The sequence below is a fragment of the Dipteris shenzhenensis genome, chromosome 2, assembly GCF_047967505.1.
Source record: "Dipteris shenzhenensis isolate YYH24624 ecotype China chromosome 2, Dip_SZ_1.0, whole genome shotgun sequence".
In the NCBI taxonomy this organism is placed as follows: Eukaryota; Viridiplantae; Streptophyta; class Polypodiopsida; order Gleicheniales; family Dipteridaceae; genus Dipteris; species Dipteris shenzhenensis.
In genome coordinates this window covers 8,126,316-8,149,557 of record NC_141597.1, presented here as the reverse complement: position 1 = coordinate 8,149,557, position 23,242 = coordinate 8,126,316, and the positions used below count along the sequence as shown (strand labels likewise).

The 23,242-nt window shown below is 46.2% G+C and overlaps 1 protein-coding gene across 2 annotated transcripts; it reads right to left on the bottom strand.

Moving 5' to 3' along the window:
* Positions 1-1,156: 1,156 nt before the first annotated feature.
* LOC147904297 (growth-regulating factor 4-like) lies at positions 1,157-5,606 on the bottom strand. 2 transcript variants are annotated; one of them, XM_087393970.1, is made up of 5 exons: positions 4,942-5,606; positions 4,002-4,232; positions 3,281-3,779; positions 2,503-3,057; positions 1,157-1,706 (listed from the first exon to the last, which is right to left on the bottom strand). In XM_087393970.1, the coding sequence occupies exons 1-5, from the start codon at positions 5,372-5,374 to the stop codon at positions 1,634-1,636; spliced, it is 1,791 nt and encodes a 596-aa protein (XP_087250096.1). In that variant the 5' UTR covers positions 5,375-5,606; the 3' UTR covers positions 1,157-1,633. The 2 variants fall into 2 exon arrangements, with proteins under 2 accessions (XP_087250096.1, XP_087250089.1); XM_087393963.1 differs by having other exon boundaries at positions 1,623-3,057.
* Between the last annotated feature and the right edge of the window lie 17,636 nt (positions 5,607-23,242).

Sequence of the window (23,242 nt, the reverse complement as noted above, 5' to 3'; positions counted from 1 at the left end):
CTTTGTTTTTCTTTTGTGTTGCACTTTGCTTGTTTTAATTATCTGTTGTTTCATTTTACACATTTAAGTACAATTGGGTGTTGATTGTAAGGCTTGTCAGGTAAAAGACAGTTGTTTATCGTCGAGGTTTTTGTATGCAAGTGAAACAACTGCAAGCTAGATTAGGAAAGTTGATAATTGAACTTAGCTAGCCCACAATTGCCTTTCACTTTACTACAAGTGGGAGCCAAGAGTTGATACACTATTACTTTATAAGACTTAGTCTTTAGTAGGCATATTACCTCCTTCCATACATAGAATAATATCCACATTCAAGTCAAAAAATTAAGCTCTTTGTGCAACTAGAGCTTTGTTTCCCCTTACCCTTCAGAACCCAAGTGCACAATGTCTAATTGACCGAAGTTGATACAGTGAAGCATATCTTGATTGATTCCTTAGCAAACTGATCTTTCTTGGCCTTGGAATTATAATGGATCTAAGATGCAAATCTGTGAAGTATTATGAACAACATTTAGTATTGCCCTTCCCCAAGGTGGGGTGTGTGCCGGGCATGTAATATGCATGTGCCCATTTTACCCCACCCAACAAAAAACGAAAAAAAAGAAAGAAACAATGTCTGTAACCTTACAAACGCATGTAGGAAAATTTGTCGACCCTAGAAACAATTCAAATCGAACCTTCTACTCGAAAATAATTGAACTTCTTGCATCTGTCACTGCGCCCTATTTACTTGATTGATTCCTTAGCAAACTGATCTTTCGTGGCCTTTAAATTATAATAGATCTAAGATGCAAATCTCTGAAGTATTATGAACCACATTTAGTATTAAGGTCAGGCGTGTGCCACGCGTGTAGTATGCATGTGCCCACTTTACCCCACCCACCAAAAAACGGAAAAAAAGAAAGAAACACTGTCTGTAACCTTACAAACGCATGTAGGAAATTTTGTCAACCCTAGAAACAATTCAAATCGAACCTTCTACTCGTAAATAATTGAAATTCTTGCAGCTCTCGCCCTATTTATGAAGTCGTCTGAAGACATAGTAAAACCACATGGCATGCAATCTAAAAATGCTTTTAAGTTTTAACGCTTAACCAGAAGGCAATCTGAAAAGGTTTCACAGCTTGTATTGAGATTTGGAACAGGAAACAAAGTGTGAATTACAGCGCCGCTCGATAAGAGAAACGGAGAATTTTTTACAGAATGTGGCCTGAACCAGATATCCTCTCAGATCTGCTATAAGGACATGTATCTTGAAGTTGTTGCTGATCGAAATACAGAATAAATAACTAAATTGTAAACCAAAATCGCTCGACTGGGCGAGACAGAAATTTTCTAGTACGATTAATCGCGGCCAGGGAGCCTTGTATACAGAATTGGATAGATGGTGGAACACTGTGTCACTGGTCTTAACGGTAGTGTACATGGGCTACGCGGAGGGACAGAACTATGAAACCGCCGATTTGTTAAGCTAAGCATAAATGAGCCTAATGCTAAAGGCTATATTATAGATGCCGGCTTGAAGGTGACAATTTTACGGCTATAAGTTGAGCTGCTCACTGAGAGTAAACTAAAGAAATGCACTCACGAGTCACTCGATCCCTCCGCCTGCATACCTTGCCAATGAGCCCACTCAATTGATCAGGTCTTTCGTTGTTTCACCTGCCCCCCCTCCAGTACCCGACTCTCTGCCAGCAACTGATCCCCTATCTGCAACACAATGAATATATAATGCATTGGAAGGAGGAACTACGGGAACAAGAATAATGAAAAACACAAGCAAACTAACTCTTCGGCGAGAGATTGAGATGCAGCAATACGTATACTGGTACTATTAATAGGCATACAAAGGACTCGAGAACAGCTAACACGGCTGGGTAGCTGGGAAAGCTGTTTGAGCTCATGTCTACAACGCTCTCCCACCCCACTCTCGACTGTAACTAAACTGCAAATGGCTTGGAAAGTTGGAGTGTTTCAGCTAGCTCAATATCAGAACGAAGACTTCTATGTCGTGAGGTGTTTCAGCTAGGGTCTCATATTTGCATATATTTGATTCAACAAGCAGCAGGCTCGATGGAGTGAGTAACGGACTCAGAACTCCGGATCATGTGATCGGGAAGCCCTGCCTGATCAACTTTGCCTGCTCGAGGACTGCTCACAGTACTAGTGTCGGAGAAAGAGCCAAACGTTGCAGTTTGTAATACACCTGTTGGTGAAGCCATTCGTGGACTGTCTCGAGGGCTGTTCTCCCATCCTTCAGTCATCAAATTCAGCCCCGAGCTCTTGCCACCCCCCCGAGGGGTGCTTGATTGCAGAACTTCGGCAAGAGGTCCCCCTACCGAGGGCTCCCATGTGATGGGAATCCAACTGGCTTGCCGATGCCGGTCTTCATCCATCCCCAGACCCATGCCCACCCCGAGGCCCATCTGGGTAGCATCCACACCCAGGGGATCATCATCGCCAGCCCTAGACATAGAGAGCTTTAAGGGGGAAAGTGTTAACTTGCCACGAGGAGAGCTCGCATTCGCTGATGTGAAATCCGAGGAAGTCATGGGCAGCGAGATGGACAACTGAGTGGTCGACGAGCTGCGGTTCGACCTGTCCTCCTCCACGTCCGACCAGGGATCTTTTGTCCGCGAAAAATCGTCAAAGAAATGACGAAGGGGTTGCCCCTCCGATTCACGGCCTACGTTCACTGCCTCCACCGCCCCGAACCCGCCTCCCAGGAAGGTGTGCTGGGATTGCTGGTGCTGCTGCTGGAGGGATGGCAGGTTTACTGTGTCTTGGCCGAGCATGGACATGGAGTCCTGGCCGAGCATGCTTCTCAGATGATGGGAATTGTGCTGTGCCACTGTAGACGAGCTGCGGTTAGCCTCAGACTGCAGTGGCGAAGGTACCCTAGATTGCTGCTGCATGGAGCGCCAGGCGTTGTTGGCAGAAGAGAGCACGGATAACCCACTTATGGATTGCGACTCTTGACCAAGTCCAGGAGTACGTATGCTTCCGGAGGCTTCAGAGAAGAAGATTTGTTCTTGAGTCAGATCCCCGTTCAAGTAGCTGGAAAACGCACAACGAAGATTAGACTTTGGCGACGTCAAAACCCTCGAGAGAGCTGCGGAGGGTTGCAACGACATGCATGCCGAAATCGTTCAAGGAGCTGCAAAACTCGAATGAAGATTGGATAAACTTGAAATCGTTGGAGTAGCTGCAACACGAGGATAAGCTTCAATTCACCGAGAGCTATGGTGAGAGTTGCAGAAAAATAGCATCCGAGGCCTACCGGAAATCTTTGGCGGACAGCCCAGCAGTCCCTCCGCATGATTGGAGTGGAAGATGAAATTGACTCGCAGGAATGGATGAACCGATGGACAATCCACCGTTGCAGTTGGGTGAAGTGGTGGCAGAATAGCTTTTGAAATCTAGGCCGCAGGTCGACGGCCTTTGCTGTTGAACATTAAGAGCCATATTGGAAGGACGGAGACTGCTTGCAGCTGCAGAAGTCGTTGTGGTAGCTGCTTTTGCGGCGGCTAGGCTTACGGACGATGCTCCGCTGCTGGAGGTGGAATTTGCAGCTCCGCCACCGGGCTGAGGAGACGATGTGGTTTGATTCTCGGCAGCTTTGCGACGATTTCTGCCTCGATTTATGTGGCGTTCGCAATACTTCTGATCAGGGACTACGTCTCGGGAGCAACGCCACTTCTTTCCGTCGGTCCGTCGGCACCGTCCGGGCTCCGGATCGGTTGCATTGGCGTAGCCAAGGTGATAATTTCCCCAGCCAACTGCAAGTTCCGACGACGAGAAAAGCAACTTCATGAGCTCGGGACGAACGATCACTCAAACGTCGACAGGAAACGGTTGACAGAAATCGTTGCAAATTAGAAGCCAGCTCGCAGCGACGACGGAATTAACACCGCAGACGTACACCAACGACGGAAATCACTGAAACCAGGTCGTGAGCTGGACGTCAAACACACAACGACAGAAATCTGGACCGCACTCACTGCTTGCTGCGAGATGGTGAGACCCTGCCAATGCAGCTACGCTGCTGCGGATGGGCTGCACGAGCTCCGGAGGGACGTTGACGCCGCTCACCAAGTGCTTGAAGATCAGCGCATGGTACTGCAGCTCTCGCAATTGGTTTGACGTGAACACAACAGGCTCAGCTCCCCGCTCGCCGTCGTGCATGCCCAGATGATTCGCCATCTCCCTGCTCATCGACATCGGCAACCCTCCTGCAAGCTCGCACACAAAAACTTCACTCGCTCGTGTCCAAATTCTAGGTCTACCGCTCAAGTCAAAACAGTGCACTCGCAGCTCGTCCTCACTCTATTTTCAAGCACACTACAACCCCGAATGCAAGAATATATCTCCTTCCACGTTGAATTGTCCATGCAGCTTGAGCTTTTCCTCACCATCGCTCCTTCGCCCATAGTAAAAGCCATCATGCTCCTTAGCTTCTACTATCAAACAGGCGCCTAAGCCAACAACAGTACTCCATAGCTTCTCCCTGCAACAGTCGCTGCTCCCTCCTACGATGTGTTATCATGACCAACTCGATACCTTGCCGCATATATTGTTGCACAGAGGAGGTCGCGCTCAGGTCTCACCGTGTCATTTGACTATCTGGTGCCTTTAGCCCTAGCTCAGAAGCTACAGGAACAGTGACCTTGAAAAGAATGCAACGCCAGGTTACGTGCGTGGAGATCTGAGCTCGGTGACCCTTCAAAGACTACGATGCCACCTTTCCCCGGCAAGAACATCATACCCTAAACCCCAGCGACCTACCTTGCAGCTCCCATTGCTCGCTTTGCAGATGGTTCATCCAAGCTTGTAGACGGCGAAACATGAAAATTAAGGGTTTGGATTTGATCTAACACTATGCGCGTCCCCGGTAGCACTCCAGCCCCTTGACACCAAAGAGAATGTTTCGCAGCCCAGTACCTGAAGACCTGAACGGAAATGCCTGCTGGTGGTACGACATGAGTCGAGGAGCGGTGCCACTTCCAGGGTAAGACAAGGAGGAATCGTTCCTCATCAAGCGGGGCTCCGACCCCAGGAGAGCGCCGTCCGAGGCACTGGAATTGGTGGGCGAGCACCCGAGCTGGCGGCCGTCGGAGAGCTGCATAGAATTGCTGCGGACGAGCGATCCGAGGGTCCCGTTGCTAGCGATGTGCATTTTGAGGTCGGGATGTCGGGAGAAGGAGTCGGTGCGGGCGAGTTTGAAGGGGCCAGGGAGGCGATCATCGCGGGGTTCGAAGTCGGAGGAGAAGGAGGAACGGGAGGTGGGATTGTCGGAGTGGTCGGGGGAGGAGAGGGAGGAGAGGGGGCGGTCATTGAAGGAGAGGCCGATGGAGCTATGGTGGGAGAAGTCCATGTTGGGAGGGCATGCGGGGTGGGGGGTGAGAAAGAGAGCTATGGCGATGGGGAGCTGGGTGAAGGTGAAAAGGGAGTTCGTAGGGAAGAAGAGGATGATGGGATGTAGAGTTGGAGCTTTTTGTGGTGAGGCTGCTGGTGCAGGGGAAGCATGAAAGCAACCCTCTGTATGTGCTCCTGCTGCTTAATCTTGTTGTTGTCTTACTGTTTGAAGCACCCCAACGAGTGAGTTGACATGAGTAATGACCTTCCTCCTCTCGTCCTGTACACACACTCATCACTCAACTCTCTCTCTTACACTCACTCAACTCTCACACTAGCACACACTAGACCTCCCCCTCTTTGGTTGGATTTTGCTTTTCAAATCTGGCACATCTTCTCCGTACCCACACTTTGTAGCTTACTCCATCCTCACTTGTTAGCCTCTTGGCTATGTGGGCATTGGGTAGCTCTGACCCCTTCCAAACGTCAAAGACACAACTTCATCTCCCAATCGAACTTTGAGTAGGGGGACATATTGACAAAATTTGGAGCTTCTACCCTAGCACTTTTGAAGCAATATTGCCACAAGCCACCACCTTCGCAACACAGCTCAAGGATCTGTGTCACCACATGGCATTTCTTGCCATAAATCTCACTTGCTTCTTTGATCGACTGCCATTACTTGAGATAGAAAGTCTAAGCACACTGGTTAGCTAAATTGGGCTTGCAATGCGTAACATGACCTAGAGTGCCATGGATAATTTCCTAGAGTAGTAAGAATAACTTGAAGTAGACTCGAGGAGTGTCCTCCCTTAGGGTCAGTGCATACGACAGAAAGAATGCGAGGCTGGTGCCACTTCCAGGCTCCAAACTATATATTGTGTGTGACCCAAAATGAAGCTGCCTCTAATGATCTTGCTGAGCTCACTGGACAATCTGACGATCTGCAGGCAGTGCTTTAGGCACTGGAGACTTGTAGGTGGCAATGTTTCATTGGACAAAGAGAGCAGTTTGCTAGCTCCAGGAGCATTGAAGGCAATGCTCAGAACCACATGGCAAAGGCCTATTGGTTGGAGCAGTAATGGCACACCAATGCTAAAGTTTGCAACCTCCAAAATGGAGGTGCAAATTTGAGCACCAGTGGCACTTAAACATAACCTCGATAATCGTGCAAGTCTTCAAATCTAGCCACCAACGTTGCACTTTCTTGCTCGTGTGCACTAAGCTTTAGAGCACACCTCCCCTTGGATATCTAGGTGAATTTGAATGCCAATACCTCAAAACAAATTGAGACTCTTGAAAGCAAGAAGTCTATAAAGGCAAGCATCTCACATTTAAGAAGCTCACTCAAGTCATAGCTTAAAGCACATATAAGTTGGTTGTCTACTATTATCACAATTCGAGGCACTTATTGATGCCTAACCATGTTGAGAGGTGTTAGCGGTGCTAAATAATGTAATTCCATCACCATTGTTAAAGGATTAAATACACTTCAAACTCAAATGACAACACAAGCAAATGGAGGAACGAATACAAAAACTAATCCTCGTGGTTGGTTTGACAACAAATTAATTGTATAATCTATTAAAATGGGAGAAAAATTTGGATGTGCAATAGCTCTTACCTATCCATGGATCCATGGAAAGGGCAATTTTTGTGCACAATGAGTCTTTCCCCAAGGAGCATAGTGAATGTGTGAGGGGATTTTCTAATGCCACTTTTGATACAAGTTTACACACATCCTTGTGTTCATTTATTCACTTTTTCAAGAATTCAAACATTATAACATGAAAATATTTGAAAAATTATTTGCAAGAAGGGGGTTTTTAATTATTCCTTGAATCTTTTTTTAAAACTTATTCCTTAAACACATTTAATATTGGGAATCTTTACATATCAATCCCTCTCTCAACCCTCCAAACCTTGAATTTGTGTCTCCTAGATTCTCTCATGGATCTGGGTGAGTGATTGTACAAATTTCCTACAAAAGCTTTGGTGGCTCAAGATTTCTTATTAGGTGCAGAGCTTTTCCCTAGCTTTGCCAACCTCTCTTTGCCAAAGTATGGGCCAAACTTCTGGCAAGAGCCCTTGGAGTAAGCTTTCGGACCCCATGGTACCCTCTCTTCCTCCTTAGAAACCAATGTTATTTCTCTGTTAGCACTGGCCAGCGTGGCATCTAGAAATGGCACCTTTGGCCTCTTGGTTGCACACAATTCATCCACTATTTCCCCCATTTCCCCCTTTGATTCTTTGGCAAAGAAGAGAACAACAAGTGGATGATGAACGTTCCTTCTTTAAATTGTGCTTCTTTAACAAGGATTTTGAATTTTGTACATTAAAGCAGTAAATAGGATTTTGATTTTTGTAATGCTGCCATTAAGATATAACCACACTAGGATGACAATTCTAAGGGATAAGGGTCAAGGTTGGGTGGCCTCTCACCCCCTCCTTTATAGCATTGATCGACCTACTTAACTTCAGTTGCTACTTGGGGGTTGAAAATATCCATTTACTTTTTGTGACTCAGTTTTAAGGTGGTCATGTTGAAGATGCTTTGGCTCTATACTTTTGCTTTTTTGTGCTCTAAGCTCTTCTCCTCATTTCATGTATCGAAGTGTTTCCATGTTTTGGATCTCTTAAGATTCTCTCTCCAATTCTTTAAGGGTTTGAAGTGACTTTCTAGGTGATTTGCTTGACATGGCTCTCTTCTCCCTAGTCTTGTTTGTAGTTCTAGATTTTCTATAAAAAACTCGCTTCTCAAACCATACAAAGGTCAATACGTATTGGCCTCCATGTGTCTTATGGATTTCCGTAGAAAGCAAGTGAAAGGATAATATGCAAAAATATCTCGCAACGTACCTGCCTGCCTCAAGAAGTGCTGATAAACAAGTCCTCAAAACCACCCCCACTTTTCACCCTTCTCCGCCAAGGCATCCGCCATAAACGCGCATTAACAATTATGCAATGTCCGCCACGGGACGCCATGCCACGTGAGGGCACTTGCGGTCGTACACACCGACAATCTAGCGAGGGGGCGAGCAACCGAGCCCGTGCCGGGGTTTTTCGAATTAACCTCCGGGGCACGCCGGTTTTACCGGGCGCGAATCCCGACGGGGTCCTCTCACCGGCAACTGCCCGTGCCAGAGGACAACGACTGGCCACAGCCCCACATGGGTGTGCAGGCATCTGGCAGTGGCCAGAAGGCCGGACCTTATCGGCGGGCAGGGGGGTCACCGGGGAACGCCGTTTTCTCTTCCTGGCGTCCCGTCCCGTCAAGGAGGCGACGCCAACAACCGATTCAGCGGCAGACACGCAACTGTGAGAAAATCCGGCGGCCCGTGGGCCTCGGGTGTCCCGCCGGCCAAAAAAACCAATCCCCCTGCTTTCCGACACACCAAATCCACAATCCAATGCACCCGGCCCCAGCCTGTAGCGCTCATGAGTGGCAGAGGGCCCCACGGCCCATAGTGGGGCCCGCCACCAACCCTGCCTGCAAGGCCTCCGTATTGCTGACTCCACCGTCCAGTCGCCAGGCCCTCTGCTGCTTGCCAGCCGTTTTGCTTGCGTGCCCTGCATTCGGCCATTAATGGCCCCCCCGCCCTCCCCCCGCTCTTTACACACGTCCCTAAACAGTGGGTCCCGCGACACTCTTTCTCTGTTTTTTTGTTGCCTTAGGCCTCTGCCTGCGTGTTGCATGGCCTCTTTAATATCCAGCCCCTTTCTCCCAATTTATTAGCCCACCGCAATACTGTGACAGCCCTCTTACCTTTCCCTCTCTTATTTATTGCTTGCTTTGCCCTTTTATCCTCTCCTCTCCTTGGTCTCCTTTAGTCAATCCCCCTGGCCCCTCTCTACTCTTCTAGCCTTGGCTTTCCTGCCTCCAAAGTCTTCTGGTTCCAGAATCCAACGCCTCCCCCCTCCCACACCCTCTTTTCAATGTCAAATCCACATCGTTGCCTCGCTCTATAGTCTACCCCCCCTCTTGAATTATGGCAATTAGTCCTCCCAAAACCCCCCCCCCCTCTTGAATTGTGGCGATTAATCCTCCCAAGACTCCTTTGCTAACGCTTTCACGTCGTGCTCTCCTTGTTTCTTGCTAGTTGGGTGGCACTTCAAGAAATTTAAAATCATGGCAACCCTCGTTTAAAATATACCTTTAGGAAATTCCCTCTCTTGGTATTAATCTCATTTTGTTCTTCTTAGAGAAAGTTCTCATTAGGCATAGAAATGTACTCTATAGCCTCAATTAAATCTCCTTGGATGTCCATTGCAGCCCTATGATCGGGTGAACCTCTACTTTGTAGCTTCAAGTGAGCACACTATCTCAACTTAAAGGTGGGGCAAATCGACGATGATTTCTTAAGAGACAACTTTGCATCTAGGGGAGCGTGTTTGCCCCCTAATATACATGCCAAGATCAAACATAGACCATTACCAAAGTTCAGGTGTTCCCTCAAGCTTTAGCAAACAAGAGCAATCATAAATCATGGAGGAAATCACTAAATTACTCCTAGGGCTTGTCGCAAGTCTAGCCTTTCGTTACGGTTTTTGAACCATGGAACAAAATTTAATAATGTCAAATGTGACATTTGGAAAGTAGTGGGGGCACTTGATTGCCTATAGAACTAGGGATGTCCTAGGATTACTTAGTTCCCTAGATGGTTCCATTCCCATCTTCTCTGTAGGATTGTAACATATATTTCACATCCACTTGTAATTGATAATTACTCTTGTATATGTTAATCCTACTTTTATGGAATTTGCCATTAAAACCATATTTGTGACTATGCACTCACAATGTGTAGAGTAAAGCAATGGCTTTTTAAAAAAAGACCCCTACTTCTAATAAGCTAACTAGGCAACCTACCTATCTATTTCCCTTATTTTTGGATGACCACATGTGTTTCCTTGAGACCTTGACATGGAGATGAAAATTAGACATATATGCATGGCATGTTTAAATTTGTGAACATAACTTTACTAAATCTTTAATCAAACATAGTTTTCATGTAGATTATGCCGTACCATTTGAATTTATATTTGGATTTGGATATTGGCCGACAGTGTTTGCTTCTTCCTTTATTTGTTTGTTGACTCTCCTGCTACCTATGTGATGCATTGCCTCACTAATAACTTGCCCTACAGGCTCCAAGGTGGGCCTCTTTCTAAATTTATTAGCCTCAATAACATTCTAACAAACCTCTTTCCATTCTCTCTCCTATTTATTGCATTCTTTGCCCTTTTATACCCCTCTTATTACTTTGTAAAGCCTAAGTTCTCCTTTGGCCAATACCCCCTCTAGCATGTGCTCCAAGTCCTATGGTGCCAAAGCCTCTCAGGCTTGATTCCCAAGCTATTTCTTCTATTTTCAATCTCAAATCCAATCCTTAGATCATGGTTCATGATGCTCTACCCCGTCTCAAAATTATGGTGATTGATTCTTGTAAGCTCGTTTGTGCTAGAACTTTCATGTGGTGCTCTCAGTGTTAGGCAGTTTAAGAAAATTAAAATCATGGCAAAATTCCTTTAAAATAAACATTAGAACTCGAATCTCATTATGTCTTGTGAGAAGGTTTTAACCTCCAAAAAAACAAAATAGCTTGGGTAAGAGTTGAGCTACTAGATCATGCCCCAACATTTGAGAGACATTTGAGGTAAGATAGCATTCTATTAATGTATTTAAGTTGATCAGCTACTGTTACCCATTAAGCCTTGATTCCTTGTTGTACTAAGGGTAGAACATAGCTGTGGCAAAGCTTTTAGGATCGTATGATAGTTTCAAGTAGAGGACACTCAATGTCGATTGTGTTAGATATCAATGCTCCACTCTCATGTAACTACGCGGGAACCAGCTAACTCTACTTGTAAGCCCCCCATATGAGGAGAAGGCATTTGAGTAGCTCCGTTATCCGGTAGGTCCTGGTTTGGACACCAGATGGGGGCCATGTGTGGCCTGATGGCTGGACGGAGTTGGCACATTGCCAACTAGGCTACATGCAAGTGCGGGAAGGCATCCCATGACTGACCGCATTGAGGGTAGATGGAGCATTTCCCGAGGCAGCCCACTCTCGTGTTACGGGGCCCATTTGGAGTCCCAGATGATCCCGGATGGCTATGGGCCGAACGGTAACTGGAGGTTAGTTGCTCTATTTTGCGCACCGGTTCTATCCTGTGGTCGGTGGCCTATTTCAGGACTGACCCCTAGTCGACCGTTTTGGGTGGACTGGGTCGGTCACCCAATTGAGCCCAACCGACTACGACTGGTGGCTATATAAGAGCAAGCCCGTGAAGCCCATTTCATCACTGGCTAAAACAACCCTGATTCCTTAGCATCCAGCCTCCGTCGTCTACTAGTTTCTAGCTCACCATCGAAGCTTATTTCACAGGAGCGCACGGTTGGGAGGCAGCACCATCTATTATATCAGTTCTATAGTAATCAAATTTTTGATTCTCCATACTATCTATTTTCTCTCTTGCATATGAGATCCTGTAATCTGTTGAGCACAGACATTGTATTGTTTTCTTACATGGTATCAGAGCCTGGACTCTAGCAAGAAGATTTGGTAGTGTGTTTCTGTTTGCGAGCAGATTGTGAGAGATGGCCCAGTCTGCAAGATTGCGAATCCCACCATTCGGCGAAAGCGGAAAGTTGGATGGCTCTAACTATCCACTCTGGAAGTTCAAGATGAAGACCATCCTAAGCGCATATAAGCTTTGGGACACTGCTACTGGGGTGGACGTGAGGCTGATTGCGAGACCGGATCCAGCCAATGCAGGACAACAGATAGTACCAACTGCGGATGAGATTCTCGTGTGGACAAGAAGAAATGTAGATGCGCTGTGTTCTATTGTCTGCAGTGTAAGTGATTCCGTCATGGCGTTAATTCAACATGTCACCACAGTGGAGGAGGCATGGACGGTCTTGAAAAATCAGTACGAGACCACGAATCAGATGCGGATTCAGAATCTGGAGACTCAACTCGCGAATGATAAATTGTCTGAGTCTGAAGCGGCAGATAAGTTCATCACCAGGGTGAAGAATCTGCGCGATCAGATGACTGCGATTGGCATCACCATCACCGATAAGAATCTAGAATGAAGGTGTATACGGATTCTCCCACCAAAGTACGATAGTCTTGTTACGGCGCTGAATACACAGAACAAAAATCTGCCCCTCAACTTTGAGGATTTCAGCGCGATGCTTCTGGAGGAGGAGATGCATCAAAAGACAAGGACTGGAGAAGATTCGGCTTTCTACGCTGGATCAAAGAAAGGTAAGGATAAGGACTCTGGTAACTCATCTTCTTCTTATGATAAAAAGAGAAAGAAGAAGATCAAGTGCTTCTATTGCAACAAGTTAGGGCACAAGCAAAATGAGTGCCAAAAGAAGATTGTAGATGAGAAGAACAGAGTAAAGAAAGAGTCTAGCAACAGCGCGCAGGCAGCACCAGTAGAGTTGTTCGTAGCAATTGAGGAGATTTGCATGGAGGCAGTTCATGTACCTGCGGATGAACCTTGGATCATTGACAGTGGTGCATCACGCCACATAACCAGTCGGAAGGATTGGTATACCTCTCTACAGCCGGTAGGGAATGACATCCTGGTAGCAGTCAGGAATGATGCAAAATGTCCAGCAAAAGGAAAAGGTACAATTGCTCTCAAGTCAGATGGAGTTGTAAAACAGTTGTCCAATGTTCTTTATGTGCCAAATATCAAGAGGAACTTGTTGTCCGTTTCTGCGATCACGGATCGGGACCTTAAAGTTCAATTCGATAAGAATGGTACACAGATCCTGGATCTTCAAGGAAAGGTTGTTAGTAAATGTACACGGCGCAACAACATCTACGAACTCTTAGCTTTCAGTGCTCGAGCTGATGTGAAGAACACTAAGCTGTGGCATGAGAGGTTTGGTCATCTAAACATTAGTTCTTTGAAGGAGATGCATAAAAGTGGAATGATTGTAGACCTACCAGAAATTTCAGATCTACCCGATGTATGTGAAGCTTGCATGATGGGCAAGTAGCATCGGCAGCCCTTTCCTAAAGAGGCCAGTAGGGCAAAGGCTCCTCTAGATCTCGTTCACACGGACCTTTGCGGAAAGATGGAGACGGAAGCTTTGGGTGGTTCCTACTAGTTCATGACACTGATCGACGACTACAGTAGAAGGATATGGATATACTTCCTGAAGACTAAAGACGAGGCTTTTAGTAAGTTCAAGGAATGGCATGTAATGGTCGAGAAAGAAACGGGGAAGAAGGTGAAGAAATTGAGATCAGACACAAGTGGAGAGTTCACATCAACTGAGTTCGAGAGTTACTGCAAAAGTCACGGGATCAAGTGGTAGAAACCACCGCCACATACATCACAGCAAAATGGAGTAGCAAAATGCAAGATGCGCATTATCTGTGAAATGGGTAGGTTTATGATGAAAGGGAAAGATTTTCCAAAGACTTTCTGGGTTGAAGCATGTAACAATGCAGTTTACATTCTGAATCATAGCTACACGAAAGCTGTGAATGGGATGACTCCACTGCAGGCCTTTTCTGGTAAGAAACCTTCAGCTGCACATTTCAGAGTTTTTGGATGACTGTTTTGTGCATGTCCCTGATGCTAACAGGACCAAATGGGAACCGAAGACCCGGAAGTGTATTTTTCTTGGGCTACAGTGAAGAGGCGAAGGGTTACCATCTCTAGAACCCTGTTACCAAGAAGGTAATAGTAAGTTGTGATGTGGTCTTCTCAGAACAGCCGCATCAATTGGAGGAAGTTGTGATGTGGTCTTCCCTGGGCAGCCGCAGCTAAAGCCAGGACCAGTTTTGGCTTTAGCTGCCCAGGGAAGTTGGCCCGTGTTTCAAATGGATGTAAAATCCGCCTTTCTAAATGGGGATCTCAAGGAGGAGGTATACGTGGAACAACCACTAGGTTTTGTGATCCCCGGTTCAGAAGGTAAAGTCTGTAAACTAAAGAAGGCACTTTACGGGCTGAAACAGGCCCCACGAGCGTGGTACCAGCGAATTGATGCCTACTTTCTGCAAAATGGGTTTAGGAGGAGCCCATCAACAAATTTGTATATCTTCAGAGAAGGAGGTAGGTGTATGATCGTGGTCCTTTATGTGGACGACCTTGTCATAACAGGGAATCATGAAGAGAAGATCTCGCAGACAAAGCATCTGCTAGGAAGAGAGTTTGAAATGACAGACCTCGGATTGGTGATGCATTTCTATTTGGGGATTGAAGTTTGGCAAGAGCCAAAACAGATCTTCATTTCACAGCTGAACTATGTTGGAGAGATATTAAAGGCATTTGGTAAGGCTAAGTGCAAGACAGTTGGTACCCTTATGGAGGTTGACGTGAAACTCTCAAACGAGGATTCATCACCACTGGTGGACGAAGCGAAGTACAGAAGGCTTGTGGGCAGTTTGATTTACTTGTGCAACACACGGCCGGACATCAGCTTTGTGACTCGTGTACTAAGCAGGTTTTCCAATAAGCCCGGGAGAACCATTGGAGGGTAGGGATGCGGGTGCTGAAATACATCAAAGGGACACTTGATTATGGCATCACCTATACCAAGGGTAACATCTTGGGCTGCACCATGTAAATTTCCTCATGCAAATCCCCATGCAAGAAAGCTATCTTGACATCCATCTGCATAAGCTCCATATCCTCTGCTGCCACTAGTCCAAGCATGCATCTAAGTGTGGTCATCTTCACAACTGGAGAGAATATCTCATCAAAGTCCACACCCTTCTCTTGCTTGAACCCTTTAGTGACCAAACGGGCCTTGTACCTAGGCACATCATCACCTGTGACCTTCATCTTGTAGACCCATTTACATGGCAATGCTTTCTTTCCATGTGGCAAAGAAACCAAGTCCCAAGTCTTATTCTTCATAAGTGAACTCATCTCTGATTGCATAGCATACTCCCACTTGCGTTGATCCTCGCGCATCATAGCCTCTCTATGGCAAGAAGGCTCCCCGCAATCAGTAAGCATCACATAGTCTACCCCTGGAACAAACCTATCAGGCGGTCTAGACACTTTAGATGATCTTCTCAAGGGCATTTCAGCTTGCTGTCCCACCTGCATATTAGCCACATTTGGCTCATCATTTCCACCAATAGATGATCCATCATTTATCCTTGATTGTATACCTGTGGGAGTATTTGGTGGTACCATTTCTTGCACATTTGGTGCATGGACAGCTTGCTGTCTATCAACACATGTAGGTGGATTCACATCCTGGAAAGTGATTCTCCTCATTTCCACATCCCTCATGGGTGCCTTATGCATCTTCTCATTGAAGACTACATCATGGCTGCGTATGATCTTCTTTGCTTCTGCATCCCAGAGACGATAGCCCATCTCTCCACTTTCACCATAACCCAGAAAGATGCATTTCCTAGACTTAGAATCTAGCTTCCTTTGAAGCTCTTTTGGCACATGTGCATATGCCTCACACCCAAATATACACAAATGAGAGTAAGAGGGCTTCTTGCCACTCCATGCCTCTTCAGGAATACCACCATCCAAACTCTTACTAGGTGATCTATTGATCACATGCACTGCAGTCTTCATTGCCTCAGCCCAAAAACCACCAGAAAGACTTGCATTGGAAAGCATGCATTGCAACCTTTCGTGAATGGTACGGTTCATCTTTTCTGCAACTGGATTTTGCTCTGGAGTACGAGGGGATGTGAGCTCCCTCTTAATCCCACGTGTATCACAGAAATGCTGAAAGTCATGAGAGAGATACCCTCCATCATTGTCAGTCCGTAGACATTTAAGCGTTCTACCTGACTGATTCTCAACCAAGGCCAGCCATTTCTAAAATACCTGGAACACATCACTCTTCCGAGCTATAGCATAAGCCCACACTTTCCTAGTTGCATCATCAATGAATGTCACATAGTATTCAGCCCCGCCTAATGATCGTGTAGGCATGGGACCACATACGTCTGAATGCACCAAATCAAGCTTTTCAAACTCTTTCTTTCCCCTTCTTTTATGGGCTGATTTAGTCTACTTCCCATAGAGACAGTGCTCACAAAATTCAAAATCAGAGAAACTCAAATGCGGTACATAACCCAAACGGTATAAGAGTTTCATTCCATTCTGGCTCATGTGCCCCAACCTGCAATGCCACAAAGAAGTGCTTGGCTGCTCGGTTATTGCAACAACATGATCAAATACCCCTGATACATATAAGGGATATAAAGTCCCACACTTGGCACCCCTGGCCAAAAGCATGGAGCCCTTCTGAATTTTCCAACTCTGAAAGCCAAAAGTGCTATGGAAACCAGCATCATCTAGTTGACCCACTGAAATAAGACTCTTGGTCAACTTAGGCAAATGTCTCACATGTTTCAAAATAAATGCAGACCCATTTGCAAAAGAAAACTTTATGTCACCTACTCCCACTATGTCACATGCATAGTCATTTCCAAGATGCACACAACCTGTCTTTCGACTGTCATAAGTGGAGAACTATGTTGGAGAAGAGCATGAGGCCAGGGAACGTGGCTCTCTAGTGATGCTTCATATCGTGTCTACAAATCCTCTGCAGTGAGCCATAGGAGAAACCAATTGCTGAAGACTTGATGCTAGAGACGGAGTCGTCGATGGGCTGGTAGCTCTATGGAGTCTTGCTGAAGAGTTACGTGCTAGAGGCATTACAGAAGGTTCTACCGTTGAAGCAAGGAGATTGATAGTTTCTTAAGGGAGGCGTTGCCTTGTGTGTAGAAGGTGCACTGGTTGTCGGGAGTCTGTGAAGCAATGAACCTATTGCTACTTCTGGCTCATGAATAGTGGGCAACTGATCTGCTTGGCGGCTAGCTCGTCAATGGAGAGCCGTGGGCATTAAAGGGAAGCTTGGAGCAGGAGCAGCCACCGCTGGGTGCATTGTTTGAAGGAGCAGGCTAGTGAGCCATGCGGCTGGCTGTTTGCTTCTGTGTCATGGCTGCTCGTCGTGTGTCATGACTGCTCGTCGTATAGGTGGCTTGCAACATCTGTAGAGGCTTGTCGAGGGCTCTTGGATGGCGCTAAAGTTGTGGTCGTTGAGGGAGGCTATGGAGGCCGTAGCTGGTCGTTAGGAGATAGGAGCACCTCTCTAGAGCTGTCGAATGGAAGCACTACGAGCCTATTGATAAGGCTATGATGGCAGATAGGGTCGCACTGTAGATACGAGCTTGACAAGGCATTTGATTGTTGGGAGTTGCAGGTAGAGCTCTTTGATGGAGAAGTAGTCGTTGAAGGGAGCTTGTTTGTAGAGCTTGGCTGAGGCACAGTGCTTTCGAGCTGCTTTGGGCCTTACTGATCTCCTTACTGCTTGCTTGGCCTTGCTTATTGTTTGCTTGTAGGTCTCTCTTTTTCTCTCTCACACAATGCTCTATTCATGGTGTAGAATTCCTCCAAATGAACTCTCTCTCGCAGACAAGACTCTATCTCAAAAGAAAGAATGACACTCTCTTTCTCTCAAATATCTCTCAAAAGAAATCATAGAACTACTTTGCACTCTTCAAATTTCTCTCCTTGGAGAATTGAATCCCTCACAATGGATCTCTCTTACTCTCTCAATGATGGAATTCCCTCAATGCAATGGAAGGAATCAATGGACGGAAATTTTCTCTCTCTAGGGATGGAAATTTGTTTTCAATCTAAAACTAAAACTGATCTAGGAGAATTCATGAGTTCCTAAGGCATGCCTACAACTAATCTAGGAATGGGAGCAATCCTAGTGAACTACTAATGAGCTAAACTAGGAGAGCTAAACCTAAGCTCTGATACCATGACAAAACATGCATGCCTCAGGATCTATGGAGCACTCTAAGGTGGATGGAACCTGTGCAGAAACATGATGTTCAGAGAGTGCTCATGACATGTACCTCAAGTCAATTAGGTTCTAAGATAGATTAGCTTGGACTCATAAAGAGAATCTTGAGATAGTGCAAAGTGCTTGATTGATATTACTTCAAATGAACCTCCCTTTTATAGGTGAGGGTACTTACATCCATTTGCTTGCTCACATGTGGAATATCTCCTCCATGCCATACGGTAGCTTTCCCTTTACTCATACCTTTGCTCTACATGTGCTCATGGCACCACAACTCTCAACAAGCATACCTCTTAGTGCCACTTATCAGGTAGATAGCTTGTTTAACATGTCTCGATAAGCATCATTTCACAAAAATTGGGAAGATAAACTCTCCAAGTAGTAAAGAAGTTATAACAATGCATTGCAATCCTAGTTGTAGTAATGCATCACAATCCTATGTGCATTCAAGCATTAAGTTCCAGAATGGTGTGGAGATATCATTGGGTACTTGATGGTAGGAAGACCACCCCCTGACATGAAAGCAGTAGATGCCAGAAAATTGATTCTAAAAGCTGCACCCTATCAACTCATTGCGGGACAACTATACAAGATGGGCAAGGACCAGATATTAAGAAGATGTGTAATGCCTCACGAGATCCTGCCAATCCTGAGTGAAGTCCATGAAGGCATTGCAAGAGGACACTTCCAAGGGGAAGCCACATCAAGAAAAGTTCTCCTCGCAGGCTACTAGTGGCCAACACTGTGGGTAGATGCCTATGAATACATAAAAGGCTATGATGTATGCCAACGAACTATTAAACCACAACACAAAGACTTCAATCCCCTAACAACAGTTGTTGCACAACAACCATTTGAAAAATGGGGGATTGACTATGTGGGTCCCATACATCCAGCAGCAAAAGGAACACAGGCACGCTACATCATTGTGGCCACTGATTACTTTACAAAATGGGCTGAAGCTAAAGCAGTCAGAAAGGCAGATGCCAAAAACACAGCAAGATTCTTATACGAACATGTGATCACCCGATTCGGATGCCCCCTTGAAATTGTGTCGGATAGAGGCACACATTTTGTCAATGAGGTAATCCAAGAACTCTTGTCTGGCTTCATGGTCATTCATAGAAAAAGCACACCCTACTACCCCCAAGGGAATGGACTAGCAGAATCCACAAACAAAATCATATGCAATATCCTCACCAAGGTAGTAGAACCACAGCGTTCTGATTAGGCAGAGAAACTGAATGCAGCCTTATGGGCATATAGAACCACATTCAAGGTCAGTACAGGGAACACACCTTTTCAATTGGTGTATGGTCTTGAAGCCGTGGTCCCACTCGAATTTGTAATACCAAGTCTATGCATCGCAGTACAGGAATGCATGGGTGATCATGAGTCCTTGAAAGAAAGGCTCTGTCAGTTGGAAAAGCATACAGAGACAAGACTCGTCGCTTATCATGCCATGACAACAGAAAAACGTCGAAGAAAGGCATGGTTTGACAGGAATCTGAAAGCTAAAGACATCAAGGAAGGCGACTTAGTCCTATTATACAATGCCAAAGTACACAAGGGAAAACTGAAGTATCTAGGTCAAGGACCCTACCGAGTATGAAAGATGAATTCCATCGGAGCTGTGCTACTTGAAACACTAGATGGAGTCCAATTCAACACAACAATAAACGGGAGCCGACTGAAGCACTACTACATCAACACGTGAGCCATCCCCGACAAAAACGAAGATTTGGGAAACCAAGTCTTCCTTAGTTAGGATTAGATTGTATCACGAGCACTCACTTGCATATGTACGTCTTCGCACATATAGGTAGCATCAATCGATTTTACCTAGAGCTTAGAAGTGATGATGAGTTCTAGCTGCCCTATGAAAATCCCAGCAAAAAAAGCATATAATTAGTCCCTACTTAGCTACTAGGTCACATGTACTCACACGCTTTCGCTTAGACACATAGATGATTGCATGAATAATTGTACCACACACTTTCATTCCACACTCTCAAAGGATGTATAACAAAAATTCAAAAAAAAAAAACCCACACACACAGAGAAAGGTCATACAGGCATGCCAATCAATTTGATGATCAATGGTACACTACATGTACATGGATGCAGGTTCAGAAAAGATGCCGCCACTAAAGAGGATGCGTAGAAAGAGCCCACCGCCTCAACCACGGGGATCCCTCCAGAGTTCGCAGCCATCTACATCCTCTCAACCATGGAGACCACAGGCATTCGTGGTCCAAAGCGATAGCTCCGAAGAAGATTTAGTGCATGACCAAGCAGAACAAATGCCACCCCAGTCACAGCCGGCCTACACAACTGTTACCAAGGCCCAATCATTGAAACTTGTCTGGCCACCCACATCGACTTATGCTCTTTCCTAGGAAGCAACATCTTACCTAGAGCAACGGGGTCTAGGCAATTTGCATGAGAGCCTCAAATCCTTGGAGGACAGTCCTATCATGACCACCTACATCAAGGACTTTCTCCACTCTTACTACTCCAGCAATGCAACGGATGGCAAGTACGGTACAATCACTGTACAGCAGAGCCCACTGAACATTATCCTCGATAGTACGGTCATTCAAAGGGCTTTGTCACTACCAAAACAAGGTGGCCAATACCCTAAACGGTCTGCTGATGCAAAGTTTATCGAAGTACAGTCTCTCCTCACCAAGGGTACCCTGATCCATAGAGATGGCATATTGCTTCGCACAATCCTTGACCCTCGCCTCAAGGAAGCAGCACAATTTCTATCCACAATCCTAGGAATAAAGAACGGCAAGGAACGCTCCCTTCCACTCCGCACATTTGTTTTGCTGAGTAGGAAGCTAAAACAAGATTGGGTCCAACACTTCGTCATTTTCTTTACCAAAAAATTCGATGGTTCTTCAGGCCAGAAATGTAAAATTCTGCACTTATTGGCTATGATCATCAAAAAAGAACTACAAGAAAGAGAAATGGCTCTGCCCCAATCTCCAAAGCCAATTGAGGAGTTGGACATACCCTTCTCACCAGTATGGGAGCCGTCATCAACTGCTCCAACTATCACATTGATAAGTAGAGATGCCTTAACGGAAGTACCTATTCTGGAAAGCAGGATTGCGAAATTGCCCCAGGAAATGCTACAGCTCAGTGCACAACTGCAACCACTAAGTCTCCACCAACAGCAGCAACCCGAGCTCGAGACAAGGTTGGCACCCGAACCTAAGGAAAGATCAGCACCAGAGTTTGAGACCACATCAGCACTCGAACCGCCCATCGACGCCATGCCAGTCGATGAGCCCCAAGGAGAGCTAGTGCCAGATCAGTAGTATGACTATTGTACACAAGGGACTGAAATGCCATTGGAACAACCTCCCCCAAGTACTACAGGATCATCGGGATGGCTACATGGGCACCACTTGTATCAGCAATATCGCCAGACCTCATCACCGTCTGTCATTCTCCAACATGAAGCTAGCCAAATGATCCAAATGTCAGAACTCTTCACTAGCTTGGCTAAGGAAGCATAGAGAATTGGAAAGGCAGACGGCATCAGAAATCGAAGACCAATTCCAGCAATCGCCATAGAGGTCAAGGCACTTCAGGCACAGATAGATGAGAAGGAGGTAGAAGAAGTGCGCATGAACCAGGCTCTCCAAGCTCAAGAGAAGGCCGTAAGGCATGTGACCTCCAGCCTCCACGAAAGTCAAACACAGCTGGCTACGGCAGTAGAAGCAATGGCAATCCTACAGACCTCCTATAACTCCCTGACATCTGCGCATGCGCAACAAACAGAGGTAGTGGCACAAGCTCGACTCACTCTCATTCACAAAGAAGAAGAGCTCCAGGATTGCAAAGACAAGCTTGAAGACATGAAACAATCTTTGGTAGTACGTGCCTTTAGCATTGATGAGCTTACAAGGGAATGCCAACTCTTAAAAGACCAACTTGCTACTGTTCAAGAGGCTAGCACTTCACAACCCTACAACCCAAGCTCTCCCCTCTGCTTGACACGGAAACACCACGTTATGGGGTATTTTTCCAGCCCATTGGACACCATTTCGGCATCCCTCACACACGTTCATTCGCGCCCCCGTGTGGGCCTTATTTTGCACAAATTCACTCGTATTTTCACGCCGTGACCTCCGATTTTAATGATCCGTCTGCACCGGCACATTTCCCTACACACGTAGGACAATCTTAGGCACTTTATTAACACGACGGTCCCTACACAAACTACCACCACTCTAACTCTCCTAACAACACCACCTCCACACCCGCACTTGGGGTAGCGACACCCTTGGCAAATCACGCACCATCTGCATGCAGTTACGTTCCGACCAATGACTTCGACTCCAACGCTCGCCCCATCTGCAACTAACTCCACTGCAACAACCGCCCCTACCAATCTTCTACCCCGAATCCCCCCCTGAGATTCAACAACTTCCTTTAACTCCTCCACGCCCCAACATGGCTGGACGCCGTCATGACCATGATGGGGATATCGAGCTCGATGCAGAGGCTGACAACTTCTTCAATGGACGACATCACAACAATCAAGGCCGACGCCCCTTGGGAAAACTAGAACTTCCCAAATATAATGGTAGGGGAGACCCAGCTCGCTTCCTTCAGCATTTTGATGCCGCATGTCGAGCAGGTGGTGATCAATCCCATGAAACCAAGGTGGCTTGGTTTCCAATGGCCTTAACTGATGAGGCGTCAGAATGGTACCTCGACCTTCTCGTGGAAGAACGTGCCACTTGGGACCTATTTCAAACCGAATTCAAACGTCGCTTTCAAATGGAGAGGCTACAAGATGATCCCACTCTCCAACTTAGCAAGATCGAACAAGGACGGAGGGAAGATGTACGCACATACCTGGGAAAGATGAAGAGATTGATCGCCAAATGTGACCCACGCCCAGATGCAAAGCACCTCACGGCATGGTTCATAGTAGGTACGAAAGAAAATCCGCAAGGATATGAAAAAGATAAGTAGCTATGAAACATTCAGTGCTGCTCATGCGGCAGCCATTGACATCGAAGATGGCATGAC